The 27116-nt window shown below is 48.4% G+C and overlaps 1 protein-coding gene across 2 annotated transcripts in view; it reads right to left on the bottom strand.

Annotated features, from left to right (window-relative positions):
• The window catches only part of ANXA6 (annexin A6), a 55950-nt gene that overhangs the window by 26151 nt on the left and 2683 nt on the right, over positions 1-27116 (bottom strand). For both annotated transcript variants that reach the window (XM_003266662.3, XM_030826400.1), the window contains exons 2-12: positions 19579-19622; positions 11698-11788; positions 10899-10993; positions 10225-10338; positions 8755-8845; positions 7780-7859; positions 5952-6008; positions 4623-4716; positions 4003-4098; positions 2774-2832; positions 948-1070 (exon numbers count right to left, since the gene is read on the bottom strand). In XM_003266662.3, coding sequence (XP_003266710.1) covers positions 948-1070; positions 2774-2832; positions 4003-4098; positions 4623-4716; positions 5952-6008; positions 7780-7859; positions 8755-8845; positions 10225-10338; positions 10899-10993; positions 11698-11788; positions 19579-19596 — 918 coding nt within the window. In that variant the 5' untranslated portion in view covers positions 19597-19622. The remainder of the gene's footprint in view (positions 1-947; positions 1071-2773; positions 2833-4002; positions 4099-4622; positions 4717-5951; positions 6009-7779; positions 7860-8754; positions 8846-10224; positions 10339-10898; positions 10994-11697; positions 11789-19578; positions 19623-27116) is intronic.

Genomic DNA, 27116 nt, shown 5'->3' with positions numbered 1-27116 from the left:
CAATTTCTGTGGTGTAAATACTTCCAGCAATGGACAATTTCAAGTTACCAATATGACTTCACTACCAACATGTGGAGTTGAGAAGAGATGCTCGCTGCCCTTTCAAGCCAGTGCCCCAGCACAGCACTGCCACCAGACAGTCCCCAGCCCAGCCCTTCCACGTGAAATATGCATGGAAATGGGGTTCCATGAGCAAAAATATTGGGAAATGCAAAAAATCAAACAAATATATATTATACAGATGCACATCTCCGTATAGATGCATATTCTATATCCCTCTTGGGGCTTCATAATGGACTTCAAAATGTGAAAGGCTGTGAGAAGTTCTGAGGTAAAGAAACTGGCTTATTTATCTTTGCTTCTTCTGGTTTGTTACAAACTTATTTTCCCATAGAACATTTTACACATAACACCTTAAAAAAGTTACCCTTTGGAAACATACTTTGGCGAACACAACTTGGATCTCTTTCTCTGTCACCCCATAAAGCTTTATTTCAGTCTTCCAAAAAAAAAAGGGAAAACCCCTAGCTTTACATATGTCTCCTGATAAAGCCTCAGGGGCCGGATGTCCCAGAGTCATCACCAATCACCTGGCCCAGGCCAAAGGTTCCCCTTTAACCCTCATTTGTGTTCTTCAGTGTCTCCCAGCCTTCTTCTAGGAGACTGTGAACTCTCACCGCCCTTGGGGCAGAGTCCTCGCACTTAATTCAGCTTGCGTGTCCTTCGTGACCCAGCCACTGCCTCCTTCTGTAGCTTTACCACTCACAAACACCCCTAACGCTTGCTTTTCTGTTGAATATCCTTAAATTCCTTGAATGAGCCACAAGGCAGGGGCTCCTGGAATGTCCAAGAGACTCCCACTTCCTAGGACATTTCCTTTTCCTGGGAATAGTCCCCAAGCCCTCTGTCTTGGCAAAAAGCTCTCTGCCCCCATGAGCTCTGCTGACCTTGATCATGCTGTAGAGGGACTTCTCATACTTGGTCCGGAAGATCTCCCGAATGTCGAGCATGTCCAACTCACTACGGGAGACCATGATGCGGATCAGGGTGTTGTCCCGAGTCCCCAGGCCCTGCAAGACAAGTGGGTTTGGGGAACATGGACTTGAGAGGAGGCTGGAGTGCTGATAGCTCCCAGCTTAGTTGAAAATCCTATTTTCATAATAAAAAGTTAAAATTTAGAGCAAAAGAAGCAGACATTGCCATTCCCATTGAAGCTCTCTCTATGCTCCTCTGTTTTTTGTTTGTTTGTTTTTCTGAGACAGTGTCTCACTCTGTTGCCCAGGCTGGAGTGCAGTGGTACGATCTCAGCTCAGTACAACCTCTGCCTTCCAGACTCAAGCAATTCTCCTGCCTCCGCTTCCTGAGCAGCTGGGAGTACAGGTACCCGCCACTACGCCTGGCTAATTTTTCTATTTTTAGTAGAGATGGGGTTTTGCCATGTTGGCCAGGCTGGTCTTGAACTGGCCTCAAGGGCTGCCTTGGCCTCCCAAAATGCTACGATTACATACGTGAGCCACCGCGCCTGGCCCTCTCACTGTTATAAACCTCTTCTCTCTTCATGTATAATTTCCACACTTGATTTTCCTTCTAATTTTACCATAGCTTTGTAACTCTAAGCAATACACTTAGATTTATACATTTTGGAACTTTGCAAATATACCACTGTGCATTTATTTTTTTGCCATACTATTCTTGACGGTCACTGGGTTGTTTCTAGCTTTTTCCTAATATAAGCGATACTGTTGTAAGTTTTCTTTTTTTCTCTCTCTTTTTTTATTTTTATTTTTTGAAGAGACAGGGTCTCACTCTGTTGTCCAGGCTAGAGTACAGTGGCGTGATCACATAGCACTGTGTTCACTGAAGCCTCAAACCCATGGGCCCTGTGCTCAAGAAATCCTCCTGCCTCAGCCTCCCGAGTAGTTAGGACTGCAGGTATGTGCCACAGACCCTGGCTAGTTCTATGTTATTTTTGCAGAGACAAGGGTCTTACTATGTTGCCCAGGCTGGTCTTGAACTTAGGGCCTCAAGTGATCCTCCCACTTTGGCCTCCCAGAGTGCTGGGATTATAGGTGTGAGCCACTACATGCACTCAGCCTTGTGATGGGCATTCTTATGATTTCACGCATACAGGCAAACATCTCTCTAGGGCTGAGCTGCCCAACCTCATTATGGCACACTGGTGGGCAGACAATGGCCGACGGTCTACTTTGTCCTTTCGGAATGGCCAACCAGGGCCAGGAAGGCCCAAGCTCCCGGGTCTCGGGCCTCAGGCCTCTGGCCTCTGGCAGCAAATAACTGCATTCATTTCCTCCAGTGCATCACAAAAATACCAGTTTCTTTGTGCGTCATATGTGTAAAAGCCTGGGAAGCTTTCTCAGAAACACACCCAGAGTGGAACTGTCACAGGGTGAGCATCATGAGTCTTAGCAGGCAAGGCCAAAGTGGTCTTGCCTACATACGCTGTATATAAACATTCTGGTTGATACTTCTTCAAAGTCCGAGCCGCCAACCCATTTGGCTGGAGGGATCAGGTGCAGGCTGCCACCCTAAGTCCATCTGTTGACTCATGACGTCAGGCAGGTATGCAAGTGACAGGACATGTGACCAGCAGCATTCCTGGCTCTACAGCTCACCTAGGACAGAGCACCTTCACCAGGGTCAGTCCTGTGGCCATCCCTGAAGGGCTCTCTTTGGCCACTGGATCCCAAGGACTTGTCAAAGAGTCCCAGTAGTCCTCTCCCCAAACCCCATTCACATCAGCTCCACCACGCACCTTCATAGCCTTGAAGAGCCTTTCAGCAAAATATTCTGGGGTGCTCCGGATACACTTCACTGTGAAGAGGGAGGAAGAGGTAGAGTTATTCTGGCTGCCTCCGAAGGGGGGTGGGATGGCCTGACTCCCTCTTTGTTTCTGTTCCTTGAGGGCCACCTAGCTCAATACAGGAAGAACTGTGGTTCCTGATAGCTCACAGCCCCAGAGCACCCCAGACCAACCCACTTTTACCGCACACCCAGGGAATAAACAGGAAATAGTCCTTTTGAAGTCCATCACAAAGACCCCCTTTATCTTTCTAGTCCTTTTGGTTTTAACAGGGAATTGAGCTGGGGTGGGGGTAGGGTCTGGGGCGAAGGAGAAAAAGGTGTTTGTTTAGACCTGCTACACCAGAAAGGTACTGGCAGCTGAATCATTGTGAATCCCACTGAATCACTGTGAGTCCCACTGGCTGACTACTTCAAACAGGGAGGGCAGGGGATGGCTCTGGGAGGGATGATAAAGGAGCTGCAGGTTTCCCCCAAGAAATACAAACACACAACATATCCCTGACTCAGACATGCTAACTGCTGGAATGCCGGAATTGCAAGGGCTTCTGGGGAGGCAATTAGACAGTCCATCCTTCCTGCCCCCCACCCCACACCCCACTTAACAGATGAGGAAACTGAGGTCCGGCAAGCAGAAGGGACTTGCTCCAAGCCCATTTGGGAGAAGACCTGGTTTGAATCTTGGCTCCACCACTGACTAGCCAGCTCCTCACATCCTCACGTTCTCAGTACCCCCAACTCATTACAAAACTACCCCTCAGCAAATGATCAGCCTGGTGAGACTCAGTTTCCTCATCTGTGAAATAGACATCATGGCAGTGGCCACTCCTGGGTCTTTTTTAAAGATTACACACACAGCACAGTGCCTGGCACGCAGTAGACGCTCCACAAAAGTCAACTATTATGATCATCATTATCCTCAACCCAAGTTCAGAGCTCTTTGTCCCCCTGCCATGGTGGAGAAGGGAGCTGGAGGAAGTCAGTACCTGAGGCTCAAACCCCCTTCCCTTCCCCAGCCTCAGCCACGCTGCCCTGGAGAAACCTTTAGAATTCACGGCCCACCTGGTTTTCTCCTTCCCAATTCTATACCATGTAATTCCCCTTTCCATTCTCAGCCCCTTGTTCCTAGGCCAGTGTTCCAGAATCCCCTAAAGCCCCCAGGAGTGCAATGTCAGGACATACCTACGGCCAGCATTAGCTTCTCAAAGTCCCCAGACAGCTCCCCTCGGATGCTGGCTTCGATCGGCTTCCCTGTGGTCTTCAGATACTCATCGAACACTGCATCAGACAGAGAGACAGGGAGGTTTGAGAGTGCCTCTGTACCCCCGAGAAGAAATGAGGACTTCCAGAGCAGGGGGGCGCAGCGGCCAGGACCTGACTGTCCACCATGAAGCTGGGGCTGGTGCTCTGATGGAGGCGACTGGGAGGTCACGAACATCACCAGCACTGTGCAGATGAGCTTCATAGCTGGTGAGGGACTGTGCCTCATCCCCTAACATGGAGACAGGACTGGCACTGAGATGGAAGGCCAAGCATCCTGTTAATGACTTTGCTGAGGGACTATACAAACTGCCGTCTGATATTAGGTTGGTGCAAAAGGAATTGTGGTTTTTGCCATTACTTTTAAAATGGCAAAAACCGCAATTACTTTTGCAGCAACCTAATAAACTCAGGACTAAAGTTTGGGTTGGGAATGAAGTAGGTATCATGTTCCATCAGTGGTCAAGAAAAGAAAAGCGATAAAGAAAGGCATTATTGGCATAAACCCAAGGGAACAGCTTTAGGTCTCCTCTGGAGCTTACCCAACCGAAGATGCTGCTTGCTGCGATTTCCCAAGATGTAAATGAACTGGGCTTCATCTGTCCCCCATTTCAGTTCCCCTGCCTCGTATAGGTCCTAAAGGGGAAGAGGTGGCACTTGACTGAAAGAGGAAACCTCAGGAGACAGGACACGCTGACCAAGCCACTCAGAACTGCTGCCTGATCCCTGAACACACCAGTAATTGGTAGCCTGAGGACCTTTGCATATAAAACAGTCATGCATCATTTAATGATGAGGATACATTCTGAGAACTGCCACTGTTAGGCGACTTTGCCATTGTGTGAAGATCACAGAGCACTTGCACACACCTAGATGGCATAGCCTACTACACACCCAGACTCCATGGTATAGCCTATTGCTCCTAGGCGGCACACCTGTTCAGCATGTTACCTTACCGAATACTGTAGGCAACTGCAACACAATGGCAAGAATTTGTGTATCCAAACATAAATAATCATAGAAAAGGTACAGTGAAAATATGGGGTTATAATCTTATAGGACTAGCATCATATATCTGGTCCATAATCTTATGGGACTAGCATCATATATGTGGTCCATCATTAACCAAAATGTCATTACATGGTACATGACTATACCTATATGCCTTCCTTCCTTTCTTTCTGGAGAAACTCCTACTCAACCTTCAAGGCCCAGATTAAGTATTCCATTTTTTCTCAAAGTACTTCCCGATGCTCCCAGGCAGAGTTCTATTTCCCTCCTTTCCTCCCTCTCCTGGGCTCCCGTAGCTTTCTACTTCTTTATCACTTTGATCTACCGTATATGATAATGATTTCTTCACATGTCTATCTCCACACTATTGCATGAGCTCCTCAACAACAGGGACTATGTCATAGCATTCTCTCTATCTGCCCCTGTAGTGCTGCTGGCATGTACTGGGTACTCAAAACACCTGCAACGTACAGTATATTGATAGAGAAGGTGTTTGTGTGATTAATGTATGCCTGTCTCTCCCGGTACCACTTCATTTTGTTCATTAGTGATTTCTCAATGCTTGGCAGAGTGCCTAGCACATGCTAGGTATTTTACTTCAATAATATCTAACAACTGAATGAATAAAGAAAGCTCCAAAGTACATCTCATCAATATACCAATATTACATATGGGATATACCCTTGAAAGATAACATATCTTTTCTTCAACAAAGCACCGGTATACATGATAGCTGTGGCTGGGTTATTTCTGGTATTTGATGCAAATGACTTCACCTCCAGCCCTTCCCAGGGCCCCAACCTCTCCCCTCCCAAGGCTCTTCTGCTGTGCCTCAGGGACTTTCAATGGTGCTTGTTTACCTGGACATCCTGTTGTACCAGGTCCTCGCTCACTACGTCATCCTCCTCCCTGGTTCCCTGGGCAGAGAGAAAAAGAATATGTGTTTCAAACACTGCAAAGCCAGGAGGGAGGCCTGGATGGCAGTGGTGGAGACAGGGAAAGCAGGAAAACCCTGGTGGCCCAGATGCGTCCGGAAGCAGTGACTGCTATTGCATGAAGACCACAGTATCTATTTTGTGAGGCAATCAAAGGGTCCCTCCCTCTGGCCTTTCCCTTGTCAGGGCTGGGTCCACACAGGACAGTCCCAAGAACAACCAAGGTTCTTCCAGGTGTCCCCAGCCCAGAGGCAGGCAGAGCCTTGCCCTGAGGACCTCTCTGAGGACAGGGCCCCAGGTTCTCGAGGGTCCCTGCCACAGATCCTGGCATGGCCCATGACACTCCTCCAGCAACGATTCCACAGGGGCAAAGGATCTGAACATTTGCATTCTATTAGGAGCTCTTATACCTTAACTTAAAGAATTCACCAATAAGGATTTGGGACTCAGGTCCCAAGATCTGAGCTCACAAGCTATAAAGTCACCAAATCCTAATGGTGCTTCTGTTGTTCTGCCCATGCCCTTTGCCCCATCTGATAGAGGAAGCTTACAAATAGGAGGATGCACAAAGGGAAGAGGGATGAGCAGTACTCAACTCCTTCTTACATGGGCAGAGGTCTGCAGGTAGCCTGGAGAGGTCTATGGCCATCCCCTCTTCCCCCTGGATTGTGCATTCCAGGATCTCAAACCCCCTGGGTTCTCTTTGGGACTGAGCAGAAGACAGGGCTGGCAAGCTTACAACGTGTGTCGCACTGCTGCTTACTGTCAGACCTTGAGGATACAAAACGCTTGACTCCAAGATACAGGGATAGGACGCTCCTCTCCAGAACAAGCAGCTTTGAAAATGGGGCACAGGTCACACTGTCCCACTCCTGAGGTTTCTCCTGATCATTCCCCAGCTGGTTAATATGGGATTGTTATGGCAATGAGAGGAACAGAGTTGGAAGGAGCTGGTATAAAAGGGAAATGGGGGAAAGAGGAAACATAGTGGTGGCTTAATTTATAGGTAAAGTTTCATAACCATTTGGTCCTTGGAGCTGAGCTTGAGACATCTCAATGCCTGTTCCCACCGTGCCTGTGGTCACAGAGGTACCTACAGAGCCAGGTAGGTGACATTCAGGGTGAAGCGGACAGGAGGCATATGCTCTCCAGCCCACTGCAGTCGTGCAGAATGCAGGTCTGCTGCTACCACAACTTTCAATACATTAAAAATAATCCAGAAATCTGGTTTTTGAGCAAAATCTCACAATTTTTAAATGTTAGCAACTAACTCAAACTTGTTTTGCTTTCTTTCTTAAAACACATTGTATGGGAAAACAAACAAAAAAATCCAACTTGGCAGGTTGAATTCAGCCACAGACACCAATTTGTAGCCTCCTAATAGTCTCTTTGTGATATACTTTGGGCGGGCTGTAAGAAGGCAATAAGGCTGGGGTGTGGGAGACTCCACACAGCAGACCCAGGAATGCTGGGGTCCAGAAATGCTGCATGTGCAGCTGCAGAAGCAATGGCAGGAAGGAGGCCCAGAGAGGAGCAGGAGGAGCGAGTGTGGAGAGAGGAAGAAAGTCACAGCAGAAGACACTCCTGGGCACGAGAGGACTGTGTGCCAAAGGGAAAGAGGATTAGCCAAATACGCCTGCCTGCGCAAACCGGGGGAAGCTGACCAGACCCCTGGACATTCAGATCTACACCCAGGTGAGCCAGACAGAAGCTATCCCAAGCTCCAGAGGAAAAAAATAGGCTGTGAACCAACCTGGAGCAGGACCACAAGCATCTTCTGGAAGTGGCCAGAGGTGTCGCCGATGACGTCAGCCTCCAGGTCCCGCTCGTAGGCTGCAGAAAGGAATGCAAGCTCTAGTCTCATCCCCAGAGACCTCAGGGATCCAGGATAAAGGCCCCTGCTACCCCCAGAATGATCAGATATTTTTAAGAATTCCAAAACCCAGTCTACATGTCCATCATGGCAAGACCCAGGGTATATTTTCACAGCTCTTCGTACTGACCATGATATGATGAAATGGAATCTGTTCACTCTCTCTAGCCCACCTATACCATGATGACCCACCTGGACAGTGGCTACAGCTTTCCAATGGTTCTCTCCTTCTCTATTCTCAATTCCTTTCCAACCCACGGCAACAAGGGTGGCTGTCTTAAAACCTGTATCTGATCATCATACTCCCTAACTTCTCATTAGACTCAGAATAAAACACCATCTCTCTCTTGGCCTGCAGGCTCTGTGTGACCCTGCCCTGTCCTCTACCTGTCTAGCCTTGTACAGGCTACCAGGTTCATTTCTATTTCAGGGCCTTTGCACTTGCCGTGACCTCTGTTGGAAGGATCCTCTCTCCATTCTTTATACAATTGGTTCCTCATTTCCTCCCAAGATCTCACTGGTAAAAGTTTGATTCTTGTTACCTTATTTCCTTCATAACACTTAGCTAAAATCCATCACCATTGTGTTTATCTGTTTACATGTTTATTGTCTGTCTCCTTCATTATCTCATTATCTCATTGGTCTAAGAGAGAGGGACCCCTTTGGTTTTATCCTGAGAACCTAGCACATCACCCAGCACAGAGCAAGTACTTATTGGATAGATGAATGGGTGGACAAATGGATCAGAGGAAAGGAGGAGAGAAGGTAGATGGCTAGAATCTTAGTGTCCCCACTGTTGCAATCATCGTCATTTTGTATCTGAAGATCCTAAGCGGCCCCTCCTGCCCATCTCACCATCTTTGTATGCTGCCACCAGCTGGTGCATCTGCTCATTGGTCCGGGAAGCCAAGATCTCAATGAGGCACTTCTCATCAGTGCCAATGCCCTGGGAGTAGAAAAAGAGCGTATGAATTAAGGGCAGGGATGGGAGGCCACTGGACGCAGGTTGGGATCAGGGAGTGGCCAGAGCTATGACACCCCAGGACTCAGGAGGTTCCTACCCAGCTCTTAGGCACTGATTGGGAACTGCTGCCTTGAGACTCATAAGACATGGTCATATGATTTGGATGTGTTTCCCCACCAAATCTCATGTCGAATTGTAGACCTGAATGTTGGAAGTGGGACCTGGTGGGAGGTGATTGGATCATGGGGGTGGTTTCTCATGAATAGTTAGCACCATCCCCTTGGTACTGTTCTCAAGATCGTAAGTTCTTGTGAGATCCGGTTGTTTAAAAGTATGTAGCACTTCCCACCTCCCGCCTTGCTCCTGGCTCCCACCATGTGAGATGCCTGCTCCCTCTTTGCCTTCTGCCAAGACTGGAAGCTTCTTGAGGCCTCCCCAGAAGTAGAAGCCGCAATGCTTCCTGTTCAGCCCGCAGAACCATGAGCCAGTTCAACCTCTTTTCTTTATAAATTATCCAGTCTCAGGTGTTTCTTTATAGCGATGTCAGAATGGACTAAAACACAAAGGTTCTAGTTCTGCCTCTTCCAGCTTTGTGAATTCTCTTCAGAAACTATCTTTCTGGGCCTCAGTTTTCTCATCTGTAAAGTGTAGATGATACTAGTTGCTCTGCCATACTCACAGGGAGATTGAGAAGATAATAATCTCACATTGCTAAGTGCATCAGTTTATAAAATGAATTCAAGCTTAATAGCTCATAGAAAGATCATAGCACTTTAGAGACTGTAAGGTGCTAGATACACTTAAAGGGCTTTGCCTCTCTTCTTCCTAGGGGGCAATTCTCTACCTCTACCTCAACCAGGCTGAGCTACTCCTCATACCCTAAACACAGGTCCACAACTTCTCCTGCCATTTTTACACCCTGCAATGACCTTGACACTCCTATTCACCAAATCCTCTCTGGGCTTTGGGGCTTAACTTGATCCTATTATCCTTTAAGATGCCCTCTCAAACAACCCTTGGCCCAGGGTCATGTTGATTACCTTCAGTGTGCCCTTGGCCTCAGGAGTGTTAGACACAATTTGTCTCCATGTCCCTATAACCTGTGTCCTTGGACTACAAGCTCCTGGTAAGGGGGTCTGCGCTAAGGGCCCCTTTCATGGGGTCTGCATCACGTTGACATCTGTCTGCATCTCTCTGTGTGCGGATCGGGATGCTCCTCTGGGATAAATTTAGATGTGTCTTTGAAGCAGGACACATCTGCTGGGTGGGTATGGGGCTCACCAGTTGCTTTTGGAAGAGCCCAGAATCTTCCCATTAACCACACCCCCACCCCAACACACTCATACACCCCCACTTCTTACAGAGATGGCATCTTTAATTTCTTTGGCATCACAATAGGCAGGTGGCCTCATCAGGCCCACAATCAGCCGTTCAAACTTGCCCGTCAATTCATACTTTAAATCAGCAATGAGGTCCTGGCAGGTGGGGAAGAAGAGGAGTTAGAAGAAGAAAGAGGAAGAGTAGTTACAATGGTAAGAATTACACTTAATGAGCACTTACTCTGGCAGGTGCTGGGCTAAGTAATCTCATTAAATCATCACCCTTGGAGGTATGTACTGTTACCAACCCTAAGAGACAGGCTCAGAGACAACAGGGGTCTTACTCCAAGTCATGCTGCTAGCAAACGGCTGTGCAGGGTCAAGTCCACAGCCCTGTGCCACTTCCCCACCACTGTCTGTTTCCTCATTTACTGTGTATCTCTCTCACTATCTGGCAGTCCACAGAGTTGACACCTCGCCCACCTTATTCACTAGTGCAGCCCTAACGCCTAGCATGAGCCCAGCATACAGCAGGTGCTGTGGGTGTATTAAAGGCTGAAAGACGCCCAGCTGATGAGAAGAAAAAGAGCAGGGTAAGGTGTCAGCCCACAGGCTAACCTGGAGTGCCATGTCCAGGAAATACCTGAATGAGCACACAGGTGAATGAAATCATTCTTCCACTCGCACCCCATGGGCCCTCCGGTTGCTGTGGTTACCTTGCCGTAGAGGGACTTGTAGCTCTGACAGACCTCCTGCCTCTGCCTGTTGCTCCGTGAGGTGATTATGTCCAGTATGGCCTCCTTGTCACTGCCTGGAATAGGGGAGAGCAATCATCATCCTACCCACCCTGCCTCCAGGAAGCCCACCAGGGCCACTTCCTTCCCTGGACACAGGCCTAGCAGCTCCCTGCAGGCCTCAGCATGAGCCTTCCGCTCATCAGGTGCTGGTGTCAGGGCAGAGGGTCATGGGGACTTATTAAGTCACGACTGAAAGTGGACACAGCACACACAATATCTGTGCTCAGAAGGCCCCTGATCCAGCTCCTCACTGCACACATCAGGAAATTAAGGCCCAGGGAGGGGCAAGAACTTGTCCAAGGTCTCACAATGAACCTGGCTCAGAAAAACCCAGGTGTCTTAACACCCAGTACAGGGTTCTTTCCACCACAAGACAAAGAATATAGGCACCACCTTCAGATTGTGGCTGCCTCTGAGCGAAGGCAGCAGGCGGCATTATCAGGAGGGGGGTCTACTAAGGAAAATTCAACTACACCAATGAAGCACTAGTTCTTAAGTTTGGTGGTAAATCTATGGGTGAAATTTCTATTATTCTTTATACATTTTTTTCTGAAACATTTTATTATAACATCATGAAAATTAATAAAAACAGGAGACCAAAAAAATGAATAAGTGCACTTTGCCATTTCACAGACCCTACCACCGCCACCAGAAGGGCTCTGGGCTGTGTCTACACTTGGGGGATACCCCCCAAGCTCCCATGAAGCCTGGCACCCACCAAAGCCCTTCATGGCAGTGTACAGAGCCTCGGCATCCTGGTTGGGGTCAAAGCCTGGGAAGTCATGGATGGAGCCCCGGTACTTGGCACCCTGTGGAGAAAAAAGTAGAGGGTGAGCTGCCAACCGCGGACTGAGACCAAGCTCCCAGCCCCAACCTCAGGTCAGATGCCTACCCTGGTCCAGGCTGAGCTGCTTTCCCTGCAAAATCCAGTGCTGGCCACATACACCCTGGGGAGCGGTGTGGATGACTTTCCCATACCACCTGCTGCAACCCGCCCAAAGGACAGTGCCATTTCCCCAAGGGAGGGGGGCTTGGCCAAGGCCTGCAGCCCTGCACCACCTTCCAAAGCATCCAGGAGAGGTTAAAAAAGCCTGGCTGAGTGTAGGAGATGAAAATGATCCCTGCAAGAATAGTGAGAGTCAAATATATATATATATATATATATATACACACACATATATATGTATATATATACACACACATATGTATATATATACACATATATGTATATATATATACACACATATATATGTATATATATACACACACACACATATATATATATATATATATTTTTTTTTTTTTTTAAGAGATGGGGTCTCACTCTATTGCCGTGGCTAGTTTTGAATGCCTGGCCTCAAACAGTCCTCCCACCTTGGCCTCCCAAAGTGCTGGGATTACAGGCATGAGCCAGTGCACCCAGCCAGCCCCTCATATTTTTACGGCATTTTATGTTTACACTTTCACCTCTGTGAATGTCATTAGTGTAGCCATTTGTAGACGCTCTTAAGATTATTTCTATCACGGAAGCCAAGCCCAAAGAAGAGCCACTTGTGGGAGGTCACAGAGAACCCAGAACTTTTCCCTCTGCTCTCCAGCCCTGCTCTGCTCTCCAGCTCCAGGAACCTTGCAGGTGCCAGCTACTGAGGGTGGGGTCCTGGGCACAGGGGGCCCAGAGACACTCTCAGTTCAATGCCAAGACAAGGCGCTGCCCCTCTGGGCCCAGTAAACTGCGCTGTGAACTGGCATCTGAGGACAAGCTGGCTCGGTCTTTGAGGGGAAGGAGAGAAGCGGCAGAGAGCCAGGGGATCTTAGACATCGAACCTGAACCTGAATGCACAATGGGACTGGTTCACAGAGAAGTCAGAGTGGGTCAGTTACACGGCACTGAGAAGTGGGGCATCTGGGAGAGCAGCCGAGAGCTGGCAGAGTGGAGGATGCCAGAGGCTGTCACCAATCATACAGCACAGTGACACGGCACTTCATCTGAGCTAGGCCCTACACTAATGGCTGAGGAACTGGGGAGAAAGGGCACCCAATTCCTGTCTTTCGCGAGCTCCTGGCCCAGTGGCAGAGACAGACAAGCACATCAATTACTATAAAGCTTGTAGGAAATACATTAAGACAAAAATAAGGTAATGTGGGAAAACAGCAGAGGCTGATCCAGCTGCGGGGAATCAGGAAAGAATCCAAAAATGAGGGAATTGAGGGTGGTCCACATAGATCCTGCCTACAAGGAGTCAGAGGTGGAGCAGAGTGAGCCCTGGACTGCCTCCCCGTCTCCCCGTCTCTGTGCCTCCCAGTGTCTGCGCTGCAGGACCCTGGCCAGGCCTCTGGATGCTCTCTGGTCTCTGTCTGCAGAGGTTGGCTCCTCTGAGGTATGCATGCGTGGGCGTGGAGTTACTATTTAAAGTTCTGACCAGAAAGGAACACAGCTCTCTTCCTGCCACTGGGAATCCCCTGCAACCGTATCACACTCCTGGGCAGAGACTTAAAGAGTAACACATGCCGAATACCCAGAGCAGGGTGCCTTGCAAGGAGCTCAGTGAGCGCAGGATGGGGGCTTTACTGCCAGGGCTCCCCTTGGCCTTACTTCAGACCTCACGGCCAGAGCCTGAGAAATTCCTGCTGCCTTCTCCACCCCTGCGGGCAGTTTGATCCAGAAACCTCTGAGAGCAGATACCAGATCCATTCTGCCCACTGCACAGAGATTAACCAAAGGGGGCACTCAAGTATTTGCCACATGAATAAATGAACAAGAACACAGAACAACTGGGGTCCTCCAGGAATTTCACTTCTAAATCCTTTTCTCTTTCTTTCTGGACACCTCCAGCCCAGCAATATCAAAAAAGTACAGCAGACAATATTAGCTTCCAGGATGGATGGAGAAACAAGAGGTGGCTGGCACAGTGGCTCATGCCTGTAATCCCAGCACTTTGGGAGGCTAGGCGGGAGGCCGCTTGAGGTCGGGAGTTAGAGACTAGCCTGGCCAATGTAATGAAACCCTGTCTCAGCTAAAAATACAAAAATTAGCCAGGCGTGGTGGCAGGCACCTGTAATCCCAGCTACTCGGGAGGCTGGGGCAGGAGAATCACCTGAACCTGGGAGGCAGAGGTTGTAGTGAGCTCAGATCGCATCACTGCACTCCAGCCTGGGTGACAGAATGAGACTGACTCTGCCTCAAAAAAAAAAAAAAAAAAAAGGAAACAAGAAGGCTCAGAGGCTCAAAATTATTTCTTTGCAAGGATCCTTAAAGACCTTTTAGTTCAGCTTCCCACTCAGTTATTGAGTCCATGGAGAACGGAGACTGTCGTGAATAAGACAAATCATTCTGCCTAAGAACCGTGGAGCCCCAGCTCTAGCACAGGCTTGGCATAGAGGCTGGAAGTAACTGTGACTGGGCTAAATGAATTGATGGAGACACCCATGATGGCCCAAGCTCTGAGATGGAGGACGCCGAAGGGGAAGACGGTGAAGGGAGACCTCCCTGGCACTGGATCCCTAGCAATGCTGTCTCCAATGCCAGGGCCTCCTGGGACCAGTGTGGAAATATTAAGCTTTGGAAGATGCCACCAGGGGCAGGTCCTCCAGGGTCTGTCCGGGCCCTCTGCAGGCTAGCCTGTTGCCATGATTCATGGCTGTTTTTCCTTCCACCTGTCTGGACCAACCTGTCCTAACCCACAGTAGCACCAGCCTCCAATCCACTTTAGTCATAGGATGTCCTTCCCACAGCTCACTTGGAATAAGAGAGGGAAAGGACTTTGAGAACCACAAGCTGCGAACTAAATGAGGAAGGTAGGTCTATTACCATCTGTGTCCCAGAAGACCCAGAACAGAGAGGGCAGGTGACATGTCAAGACCACACAGCAAGTCAGAGGCCCAGCTGGGAAGGGAATCCAAGGCTCTTTCTAACAGATCAATCTCTCCCTTCCCCTCAGATTCCATCTGGGTGGGAGCTGGAGATAAGAAGGGACAACCGCCACATAGCCCACTGCTTCCTCCTGGTCAACCATGCCAGCCTGCCCCTCTCCTTGAATACTGAAGCATTTGAGTTATTGCTCTGTGCTGTTTGCCTCTATGCCATTTCGACCCTATATTCAAGGCTACAAAAAGGCAGCAATGCTGTCCAATCCACAGCATCCTAAGTGCTTCTCACATTCAGATACTCACAATTCCAGGGCAGCTAGGGCTACCCTACCATTCATTCATTCAATCAAGCAAGCAAGCAACATTTACTGAGAGTCTACTAAGTAGATGCTTAGAACCAGGGACCACTAAGAGCTCAGAATCTGGTAGAGAGATACATGACAACTTCAACTACAAGACAGCGTGGTGGATACGATGCTAAGAGCAGCATGGGACCCAGGAAATATTTCCTTTACAAGCTCTGGGAGGGCAGGGACTGTGTCTCCCTTGCTCACTGATGCATTTCTAGCACCAAGTACAGGGCCTGGAGCAATCAAGCACTCACTGAATATGTTTCATAAATGGATGGATGAATGACTGTGAATATATTCCAAGCAGATCAGAGAAGGCTTTCTGGAGGTGACGTCTAAGCTGAGTCCTGAGGGATGAGCAACAGGCTGGCCCCAATGAGTAAAGGAGGGAGGGGAAAGGCGAAGAGGAAGAAGGCATCACACAGAGGAGACACATGGCAAAGACCTGGAGGGAAGCAAGGGGCATTCGGGAAAGCCAGCCCAGAGTCTCCAGTGCTCAGAGCAGATGCTGGCTGTCACTAAGTTCATCCACTAGAAGCAGGGAAGGCAAAGAGATGAGGCTGGAGAAGATGAGGGGGATAAACAATTCAGGCTCTTGTAATGCTAGCAAGGGCAGCTCTAGCCCTGCTGGGCTGGCCTGGGCACAACATCTAAGTCAGGACCTGGGTAAGGGCAAGGCTCTAACATCCTGGCATGGTTTTCCTTATCCATTAAACTCAGCTGACCACTCACAACCCTATCCCTAGTATTTGGCATTCTTTACTAGGTCGAGCCATGTAACTTGCCTTGTATGTAGATTAAAAACAGTCAAACAGCAGCAGATTTCATATGGTTCATATGACAGGTATTTCATACGAACACCTGTCTGGTTGATATGTGGCATCTAGAAACTGTTTTAACTTGTCTGCTGGGGCAGGGGTGTGTGGGTGGTGACAAGTACTTAAGATATAGTCTGATTCTTCAGAGCTCACAGTTAGATGCCCAAAGTCTCTAAAGTCAAGGGATTGTAAGCTGCCGGGAAGGGATGCAGAGAAGAGGGAAGCATGTCCCCAGGATGAAGGGCGGGGGATGAGGCAGCACGCAGACCCCCCCTTTCCTATTGCTGCTCCTCCCCCTCCACTGTTCTCCCCCTCATACAATGTGGGTGGTCACAGCAGTGTCTGGAGAAGGGGCTGAAGTGCCATGCTGGGGGAAGGGTGCCTAATGCCCTACGCAAGCCTTGATCAAAATGCTCACTTAGAGACAAGCTTCTTGAGGAGCAAGCTCGGGCTCCTGCACAGTTCTTTGCACAGGACTAATAAGATCTTCCAAGTGATGACCTACTAGATTAGTTGTCCTGGGACCCCACAGGATCATAGCCACTAGAAGCAAAGGTGGGGGCTTAGCACTGGTCACATTTGGAGATTCAGAGACAGCCTCTCAAATCGTCCAGGCCCAGGCTTCCCACCGTGTCATTCTCACAACAACTTCATGAATTCTGCATCTCTAAGCACCACCTGTGCAAACGCACAGGCTTCTCCTCACCTACCCCACCCTGACTGCCTGTCGCACCTCTGGCAGACAGGTTCCTGGCTGCAGGAACCCATAACCAAGGCAGGGGACAGCAGAGAAGGGACTTTCCACCCTGAAATATTCAGCAGGTCCTGGTGCCAGCTGGTGAGCAGCTGGGCCCCGGGGCTCTGCGGGGCTGGGCCCCACCCAGGCTGCTGCTGGAGCAGGAGTCCTGGTGGCCTCTTGGGAGCAGAGGTGATGTCCCCAGAGAGACAGGTACATGGCCAGGACTCCAGCTGAGAGCTGCCTTGGCCGGTCCTGACCCAGGCCTCACCTCCACATCTCCCAGAAGTCCCAGGCACAAGCAACTGCCTATCCTGCCCTGTCCTCAAGGTGTTTTTATGTTCATTATTGCATTCAAACCAAGAACGTCCCTGTGAAATGGAGGCCACAGTGCCATGCCTCCTGGGTCTTCCATGACACCACCCTATTTCTTCATGTCTTTGGGCCTCAAGTTCTCCTCTTCCAAAAGGAGAGATAGGGAGAACAGCACAACAACCACAGTGGAAGGAACTGGGGGGTGTCTAAGCCAGAGAAGAGGGAGCAGTTTGCTGTGTGCATGCATATGTGTGTATGCATGCATGCATGTGTGCATGTGTTGGAGTTTTGGAGGACACCAGATTCAAGCTAATAATTGAAAGCTGAGCTAATAACTGGAAGCAACAACTTCAGCTCAATGGCAGGGAGGCTTTTCTCACATTTCTCTGTTATTGTCTTCTGCAACCCTCACCTCTCCCCCAAACCACTGCACCCCAAGCACACCAAATTACTTTTACTCCCCTGAGCATGCTGCATTTGCTCTCCCTCTAGCCTCTGTCCCAGCTGTCCCTACCAAGACCACTCTCAGCTCCCTTGTTCCTCCCCTGAGTAGCTCTCCCTAGGCAGCCTCCCCTCTCTCCTCAACCTAGGTGGGGTGCCCTCCTGCATGCCCCAGAGCTCTTTTACTGCCCCACCAGAACACTGTGCATGGAGGGTGCCAACTCACCCCATAGGAGGAGGGTTCCCTAAGGCCCTGCCATCCTGGGACTCACTTGCAGGAGGTCTACTGACCCCCTACTCCATGGCAACAAGAAACCACAGATGAGCCAGGCAGAAGGCATGGCTCAGGAGCACTGGACCAAGGTCCAAAGATCTGCACCCTAGGTCCTGGCCTCTCTGATCTCCCAGGGCCTGGCCTGTCCACTTGGATCATCTAGAATCCTGCAGTTCAAATGCCTTTCAGGAAGTAGCTCTAGTATGACTACACATAGGAAATGGGGAACAGTGAAAGTTCCACCTTGGATTTTTACCCATAATCAGTAACATTCTCTCCTCCTGGCCAGAGAGGCCCCTTGTACACACAGTATACTCCTCAGTGGCTGTGAGGAAGGCCACAGCTAGGACTTCTCTGAGGGTACTGATCCTATAACATCCTGTGCTCTTCAGAAACTGTGAATATCCTATAAGCCCAGGTTCACTGGGGGCAGTCATGATGTCAAGGATGGATGGAGTTTTGTTATTACTGAGTTCAACCATTCCGTAAGGGGGACATGAGGCCCAAAGACTTCACAGACAGCTTCTGTCTGTGCATTCTGTGGCCAGTATTTCTGGGTTGGAGTAAGGGACAACGGGACCAAGTCCCATGATTTTCTTCAAGATCCCCAAGTTTCTTCTCCCTGCCAATCCTATCGTCACACTGACTGCATGGCTTTCTCCAATGCCAGCCAACAGACAGCACCCTCGGGCAAACCCCAACAGAGTAGAGTGAGGTTTTTTGTTTTTTGAGACTTGCTCTGTAGCCCAGGCTGGAGTGCAGTGGCATGATCTCAGCTCATCACAACCTCAATCTCCTAGGATCAGGTGATTTTCTCACCTCAGCCTCCTAAGCAGCTGGGACTACAAGTACATGCCACCTTTGTATTTTTTCTAGAGATGGGGTTCCACCATATTGTCCAGGCTGGTGTCGAAATCCTGGGCTCAAGTGATCTGCCCACTTCAGCCTCCCAAAGTGCTGGGATTATAGGTGAGAGTCACCGTGCCCAGCCTCAACAGAGTAGAGTCGAGGTCAGAGTCCTACCTCTGACCATGGCCAGAACCTCGTCTCAGCCACATGGGAGTAAAAGTTCTCATGTGCATCCAATTCTATTGCCCGGCAGAGTGGTCAGACATGAGAGACTGAGGTTAGAGTCTCCCAAGCCAAGGAAATTGAATCCCAAATGGGTGTGACAGAGAACATTTCCATGTCCAGAGCAGAGAAGCCCCTCGATTGCCTTTTTGCCTGTCAAGTATCCATTTCCCTTCCTCAGGCCAAACAGTTCAGGTGGGACCAACTCCACCTCCTTGCTCCAAGAAAGAACAGGTTACTCAGGCCCAGCCAATGAGAACCAGACCTGGGCCTTCCCCTGGAATCACTGGGCATGAGTTATGTTGTTTTCTCCCTGGGCTGCCAAGACAGCAGAATGGAAGCCTGGAGCTGCTGATTACTACCATGCCAATGCAAGGAAGAACCTACCCAAGAATGAAGCCACCGGAAGAAGCCCAGCTCACACAGGCAGAATCTTGACACTATCATTTGAACGCCCAGATTCAACCAGACCTGAAGCCCTGGGCCTCCTGTCAGATAAGCCAATACACATCCTTTTCTGCTTAGGATATTGTGGGTTATATTACATTATGGTGACCTGCCTCTGAAGAGCCGTGACTTATAACAGGAGCAAACAAAGCCTAAGAACCTTTCCTCCTTCTTTCATGCTGAAGGTACCAGGGGTCTCTGCAGCAGGCCTAGTGACTCCAGGAGGATCCCAGGCCCAGAGAAGGCAGAGTACCACCTTCAGGAAAGAGAGGCCCCTTACCTGTGCTGGTTTGGCCATGGTCTCCGGTTCTGCAGCAGAATCCACTGTGGAGAAGAAAGAGAGCATGTGAGATTTCCCCCAACTCTAACCATCCCCTTTCTTTCCCTTACATTTCCTCCCTCTGCTGTTTTCTAGCTGCCCCCAGCCCTTCAGGTTAAATCAGACCCAATGACCCAGCTCAGGGCCAATCACATTTTTTTCAGAAGACAATGGACAGACTAGATTGTGTCCAGATATTTACAGCAGGATGGGAAAGGGACGCGGATCCCCGAGGGAGGGCGGGCATGGCACTGACCCACCACTGACCCCTTGACTCCTCCAGACTAGACAGGGTACCTGTCGCAGCACCGTCTCAGTTAATACTCACAGAAATCCTTCCACACATCAGATTCTCCTTTTTTATAGAGAGGAAACTGAGGCTGGAGCATCACAATAAATGAGCCAAGATCACACAGCTTAGAACTGAATTCAACAATTTCTAGATCGCAGAGTCTATACTATCTGCACCATGCATGTCCTCTTTTCAAGTCAACAAGGATGGCTTCAGAACCCAGAGCTTGACCGCCTGCAGATAGCACTCAAAGTGCTTCCAACCACCTGCTGCAATATCTGAAGGACTGTCATTCCTGAACAAGTCAATATGCACTCATTTAGCACCTGCTCCGAGTCAGGCATTGCTGTGGGCACTGTGCATACAAAAATATGTGAGATTTTTAAAATTCTGTTTCTCTAGAGCTTATGCTGTAATGGGAATGAATAACAAATGCACTCATCAGGCTGAGATAAGAACTACAGAGAAAAGACAAGGCTTGGTCAGGAGAGTGACAAGGGGTGTAGTCCCAGGTGGAGGGGTCAGAGGATCTCATGAATGCGACTGGGGGCACACCACGGGGCAGTGCAAGTGAGGAACCACCACGAGCTCAGTGTGGCTGATGTGGTAGCCGGGAGTGGTGTGGTAGGATGTAGGATCTGGGACCAGTGCCTGAGGCCACTGTAAAGACTGGATTTTTCAGGCTGGTCGTGGTAGCTCATGCCTATAATTCTGGCACTTTGGGAAGCTGAGGTGGGAGGATAATTCGAGCCCAGGAGTTCGAGACTAGCCTAGGTAACATAGTGAGACCCGATCTCTATTAAAAAAATAAATAAATAAAAAATAGCTGGACATGGTGGCACATGCCTATAGTCCCAGCTACTTGGGAGGCTGAGGCGAGAGGATTGCTTGAACTCAGGAGGTGGAGGCTGCAGTGAGCCAAGGTTGCAGCACTGCACTCCAGCCTGGGTAACAGGGCAAGACCCTGTCTCAAAAAAAAAAAAAAAGATAGGAACACACAGGAAAACAGGACACATATCTCATTGAAAATGGATAAGGAATGTGGGCGGAGGATATCAGGAGACAGGGTCTACAGTGAAGGAACAAAGATATGATACATAAAAATAAATGCAAAAAGAGATGTAACTGATTTGGGAAGGATAAGAGAAGCGGGTGGGGAGCTGGCTAATGAGCACTCAGGAGGGCAACAGATGAAAGTTTAACAATCTTCTTAAGAGAAGGAGAAGAGAAACAAAGGACCACTACTTTCCACTTTAAGCAGGTCTGGGCAATTTGATCTCTTTTTTTTTTGAGATGGAGTCACCCAGGCTAGAGGGCAGTGGCGCAATCTCAGCTCCCTGCAACCTCCACCTCCCGGGTTCAAGCGATTCTCCTGCCTCAGCCTCCTGAGTAGCTGGGATTACAGGTGCACGGCACCACACCTGGCTAATTTTTGTATTTTTGGTAGAGACGAGTTTCACCATGTTGGCCAGGCTGGTCTCGAACTCCTGCCCTTGTGATCTGCCTGCCTTAGTCTCTCAAAGTGCTGGGATTATAGGCGTGAGCCATCAAGCCCGGCCTGATCTCTTTTAACAATGTCTGTGTGTTGCTTTTTAAAAGTAAACATAACAGAGGCCAGGAGCAGTGGCTCATGCCTGTAATCCCAGCACTTTGGGAGGCCAAGCAGCGAGGACCACCGGGGGCCAGAAGTTTGAGACCAGCCTGGCCAACATGCGAAACCCCGTCTCTACGAAAAAATACAAAAATTAGCCAGGTGTGATGGTGTGTGCCTGTAGTCCCAGCTAGTCAGGAGGCTGAGGCAGGTGAATCGCTTGAGCTGGGGAGGCAGAGGTTGCAGTGAGCAGAGATGGCACCACTGCACTCCAGGCTAGGCGACAGAGTGAGACTCCGACTCAAAAAAAAAAAAAAAGTAAACATAACAAAGTCAATCAGATTTACCCAGTAAGACCTAAAAGGAACAGAACTAGGAGAGCAGAAATCATGGAGACATTTCAGCTCAATGCCTTCCAGTTCTCCACATATTCCCTGTTCCCCCAAGACTTAGGGAAAATCTTAGCCATGTGACTGTGGGCTTATTGCTCATTTTTGAGTTCAAGGTGATCTCAAGCACAAAACTGAAGCTTTCCCTTTTCTGCTCTGTAGGGTTGTTGGAGGATAAGACCTAAGTTATGTCAAAGGCAGCACATAAGAGACCAGACACGAGACCTGTTCTTAGTAAATGGTGATATTCACTGTGCTGGTGGGAAGTTGAGGACAGGGTCTCTGTCGTGTTTGCCTCTGTGTCTCCACTGGCTGATTATGAGTTCCCCAAGCTGCAGTCAGCAGAGGACAGTCATCAGATGGCATTGGGAGTGGAAGGCAGAGGATGGATCTGACTGCAAATGCAGCTCAGCTCAGCTCAGCTCAGCTTGCGGAAACCTTGCTGTTTCCCTGGCAACCAGGGGCCCCTTGGTACAACTGTGCAGTTCTCATCAGGAAATGGAAACTGTACCCCCTTTCCAGTGTGTGTTGTGGGGGGAAGGGGGCCCACATCTATCCCAGGATAAGGCTGGAGGCCAGCTCTGTTTCCTCTGACCTGGGGGATGGTAAGGGGAGACAGTGAAGGAAGCCTAAGGCTAGCAGAGAACCAGGGACTGAATGAGACCCAGGAAGTTAGTTGACACAGACAGAGGGAGGGCTGAGGCCTGTCACCTGCACCTCCAGCCTTGAAGCACTTTCCTTTGGGCTCGTTGCTGGCAATTTCAGCTGCTGGCTGCAGCCCAGGCCCATCTGGAGGAGCTCCTCTTTCCAAGGAGAGATGGCTCCAAGGAGGGGCCTCTTACTCTTTGGGAAAATATTCTCAGCTCTGAGAGCAGTTTCTGTGTGCCTTGTGTGAGTGCACGGTTCATATGTAAAAAGCAAGCTCCTTCCAGAACTAGATGTTCAGACTGCAGTTCTGAGGGCCAGTCCCCCTGCTGATTCCACAGCCCCTCCTCTGAGGGCTCTGGGAAGCTCCTGAGCTAATCATAAATACACCATTTACCCTGGCTTTGAGATGGCTTCTGATCCCTCCCAGAGCAACTCAGACCACACTGCTCAAATTGGCTGAATATTTTACATCCAGTGTTTCAGAATTCCAGAAGGGCCCTTAATAATCCATGACTCCAAGTCCCTCATTTTCTAGACGGGGTAAAGGCATCTCAGAAAGGGAAAGTGACATGCCAGGGCCCAGGAAGCAGCCAACATCTCTGCCTAGCAGCCCTCGATCATAACAAGCCCCCACACAACTGTGGGTCTTGGCTGCAATGGGACACCAGGAAGAATCCAAAGAATAAGACCCTGGTTCTGGTTCCCAGTCTGCCCCCATGTAACCTCAGGCAAGCCAGATCCCTCTCTGAGCCTTAGTTTCTTCATCTCTAAAGTAGGGACAATACATCACTCCCTCTTTGGCAGGATCTACAGTTAGAGGCTTTTAGAGACTTCAACTCAGGATTTTCACAGCAGAATAACAGTCCTAGGAGGGTTATCTCCCAGGCCACAGGATTCCTCCCCATCTCCACCAGCCAATATGCAATGTTCATCATCTTGGTTGAAAGAGCTGTTCAAGACTAGTAAACAGGGTCATTCCAGACCTGTGCCTCTTTCCTCCCAGGAACCCTGATTCTCTCAGATTTAGATGAGATTCACTGTGACGACTTATCATGACTGATCATTCTTGAAACCCACACAGGAGCAGAATGAATGGCCTGGGTGGCTTTGTGCTGCTGTGGCCACCCCTTGCCTCATCCTTTTGCCTGCAATCAATCATGTGTTCTTCCTTCCCCTTCGAGAGCTCCAGGCTGACTCTAGAAGGAACGGCTCACCACTGCCCAACCACAGAGATGTGGATAGAGGAAGGGTTTTGTCCAAGTCATGTGAAGGCATGGGCTTTCAGGCACAGATGTTGCCCAGCAGTTTGTGATGTAAGTAAGTTACTTAAACGGAATCTCAATTTCCACGTCTGCAAAATGCAGAAAGAAATACCTATAGGTACTGAGAAATAAATGAAATAACAGGGGGAAACCCTTAGCACAGTGCCTGGCACACAGTCAAGGCTCAAGAAATGGTGGCTTTTATGATGATAAGCCCAAACATTTACAGTGGAGGCAATGTGGCATTAGAATCAATGCAGGCTTTATGGTCGATGCCCAAGTTCAAATCCTGACCATGCAAATTCCAAGCTCAGTAACTTGGGCAAGTTATGGAATTTCTCTGCCTCAGTTTCTTCATCCTGAAATGACCCTCTTGTAAGGTTTTTGTGAAGATTCAATGAAATAAGGCAGGTAAAATACTTAGCATGGCCAGGTACAGATTAAATGTTTAATAAACGGTGACTTCTGCTGCCACAATTGTCATTATTACAGCAGTAGTCTCCAAAGTGGGGTAATGGGTATGACAATCCACTGGGGTGCAAGACAAGAATATCACCACTTTCCAAATGTTTTAATCTTGCCCTTTTATGTCCCATTTTTATTTGGTATACATGTATAAAGTTAAAGAAAATATTAGGGGTGCAGGCTGATAGAGGTGCACAGTCAAAATCTGGATTCAATGGAATGGAGGCAGGGGCATGCCAGGAAGAACAGTAACACCAGGGTAAGAAAAAGCATTTCTGTCCTCGAAAGGTAGCTTGGGCTGTGGAGGAACAGAGTGCACTTTTGAGGGAAAGGAGATGTTGAGCGTAAGGGGGTGAAACCAGGTGTGGTGGGAGGGTGATTTAAGAAAAAAGAAATAATATGGAAAATCATGCAAAAAACCCACCCAGACCTCTGCCTCAGGGGAGTGCCCGAGGGGCTACAGCCTGAGCCACAGCACTCCTCTGCTCACAAGTCTCCAGTGGTTCCCCTTAATACTGGGCCTCTAAGCTCAGCAGTCGAGGCCATTGGTTCTCCTTCCTGACTTCTTTGCCATCACCACCTTCCTCTTCGCCCTCTCTTGCCTGCTAAACCAGGAGTGCCTTCCACCAACATTTTTAATCCAGCTTTCCATAATCTATACCAGTGCTTCTCAATTCTAGCTTCACTAACAGAACCTGGGGAATTTTTCAAAACTATCAAAGATTTAAGGTCAGCCCTTAGAGATTCTGACTCAATTGCTTGGGTGAGGCCTGGCCTTTGGTAATTTCTAAAAACTTTCCTACGTGATTTTAATGGCAGCCAAGGAGGCTAAGAACCACTGTTATCTGCTGGATTCAAATGCCGCCTTTTCTAACAAGCCAGAAGGTATTCCTCCCTAGGGTGCTCTGAAACCACCTTGATTTGACTGGCTTTGGTCAACCACTGTGGATTTATCATTTCTCCATTTATAAGGGCTGCTAGCCTCCAAGGTATTATGGGAAAGAATCTGTACTTCAAAGGAAAACCCTCCAGGTTGTCTGCCTCTAGACTTTCATTGTCTTTGAGCTATTTTACAGGTCAGTAAGTTGCAAATAATTGATGGTAACACAAAGTAATTCTAATATACACTCCTTGCCCTATCTGGTAAAGGTCCAATTGATTTCCCACTCCCTCAGGTAAAAAAAGTTTTGTCTCTAATTGCACATTTCTTTCAATACAAATGTGTCTTTTGAGCTGGTTATAACATCTGCCTGGTGTGGTCATTGATTAATAAGTAGAACAGCACATGATCATTTTTGTATCTGTATGAGTCATAATTTTACACTTTTTAGAAAATTACTGCACATGCCTCTTTCTTGCACCCCCTCCCACAGGGCGTGGCTCCTACGGATGGTTGGGGATAAAATGCACTAAGTGGCTTTCATGCTTTCTTTAGTGACCTCAGCAAATGGAACCATCTACTGTTGGTTTTCAAACTGTGCTTTACTCCTCTTTCTATAGCCAGGAGATAAACTAGAGAGGTTAAGTCACTTACTGAACATCAGAAGAAAATCAGTCATCAAGCAGGGGCATGTTTTTCCATAAACATTTATTTGAGCACCTCCTACAAACTAGGCCCACTGGTAGGAGTTGGGGGTCGAACAGAAAATGAGACAGACAAGGCTCCTGGCCCCACAAAGCTGGTGATAAGGTGATGTCATATGGCAGTTTGCAGTATATATATGTACATATGTATATACACATATGTATATATGTATATATGTACATATGTATATACACATATGTATATATGTATATATGTACATATGTATATATGTACATATGTATATACACATATGTATATATGTATATATGTACATATGTATATATGTACAAACGTATATATGTAAATATGTATATGTACATATGTATATATGTAAATATGTATATATGTACATATGTATATATATACATATGTATATATTTTGATCCCATAACCCATAACCAAAGAAAAATTGAGTATTTACCATGATAAACAGAAATAAACTTTTAAAATATGACATTAAAAGTACATTTAATAAGGAGTCCAATAGTTTCTTCCTGTACCCCCAAAATATCATCTTCAGTGCGTCCTAGGGTATATCCATCCCACTTAGAAGGCCCCTGGCCTATAAAATCTAGATCCTTCCCTCTTTCCCCTTTCGTGCTGGCTTCTCCCCCGGTCTACAGGAAGACACCCAGGACCCGCTCCATAACCCTCCAGGAGCCTTGATTCTGATGAAGCTGGGGTAAATGCCATCCCCGGCTCTGTGCGTGGGCACACCCCCCAGCTTGACGCACTGGGTTTTCTTAGACGGCAGTGTCTTTTCCTCTCTTGACCCAGAACCATTGATCCTAGGGCTGGACAAGGCTTCAGGAGATCATCTGTCTCCCTTCAGGATTGGAACTAGTCTAGCCTAGGTTTGAACCCCAGCTCAGGTCACTTTTGTGAGAGGCAGCAAAGTAGTGTCTCACAGTGTAGAGGCTGGAGCCAGACTGCCTGAGATTGAAGCCTGAAGGCGATATTTAGTAGCTGTGTGGTGCTGTGCAAGTATTGAGCCTCTCTGTGCCTGTTTCATATTTAAAAAAAAAAAAATGATGGGATAAAAATAGCACCTCCCTCATAGGAGTTACGATGAGGATAAAAAAAATTAAGACAAGTCTAGAGCTTAGAAGAGGACCTGGCACACAGGAAGCACTATATTTTATAAGCATTTGTCATTATTATTTCTTCCTTACTGTTAAGTAACTGTTAAGGGCTGGAGTTTCCACATCTGCAAAACAGGCATTAATAACAGCATCTAACATATCAAGGCTTCAGCCAGGGCCTGGCA

The sequence above is a fragment of the Nomascus leucogenys genome, chromosome 2 (genome assembly GCF_006542625.1).
Source record: "Nomascus leucogenys isolate Asia chromosome 2, Asia_NLE_v1, whole genome shotgun sequence".
NCBI lineage: Eukaryota > Metazoa > Chordata > Mammalia > Primates > Hylobatidae > Nomascus > Nomascus leucogenys.
Note: the sequence above shows the minus strand (reverse complement) of the source record. Positions and strands in the feature narration are given on the sequence as shown.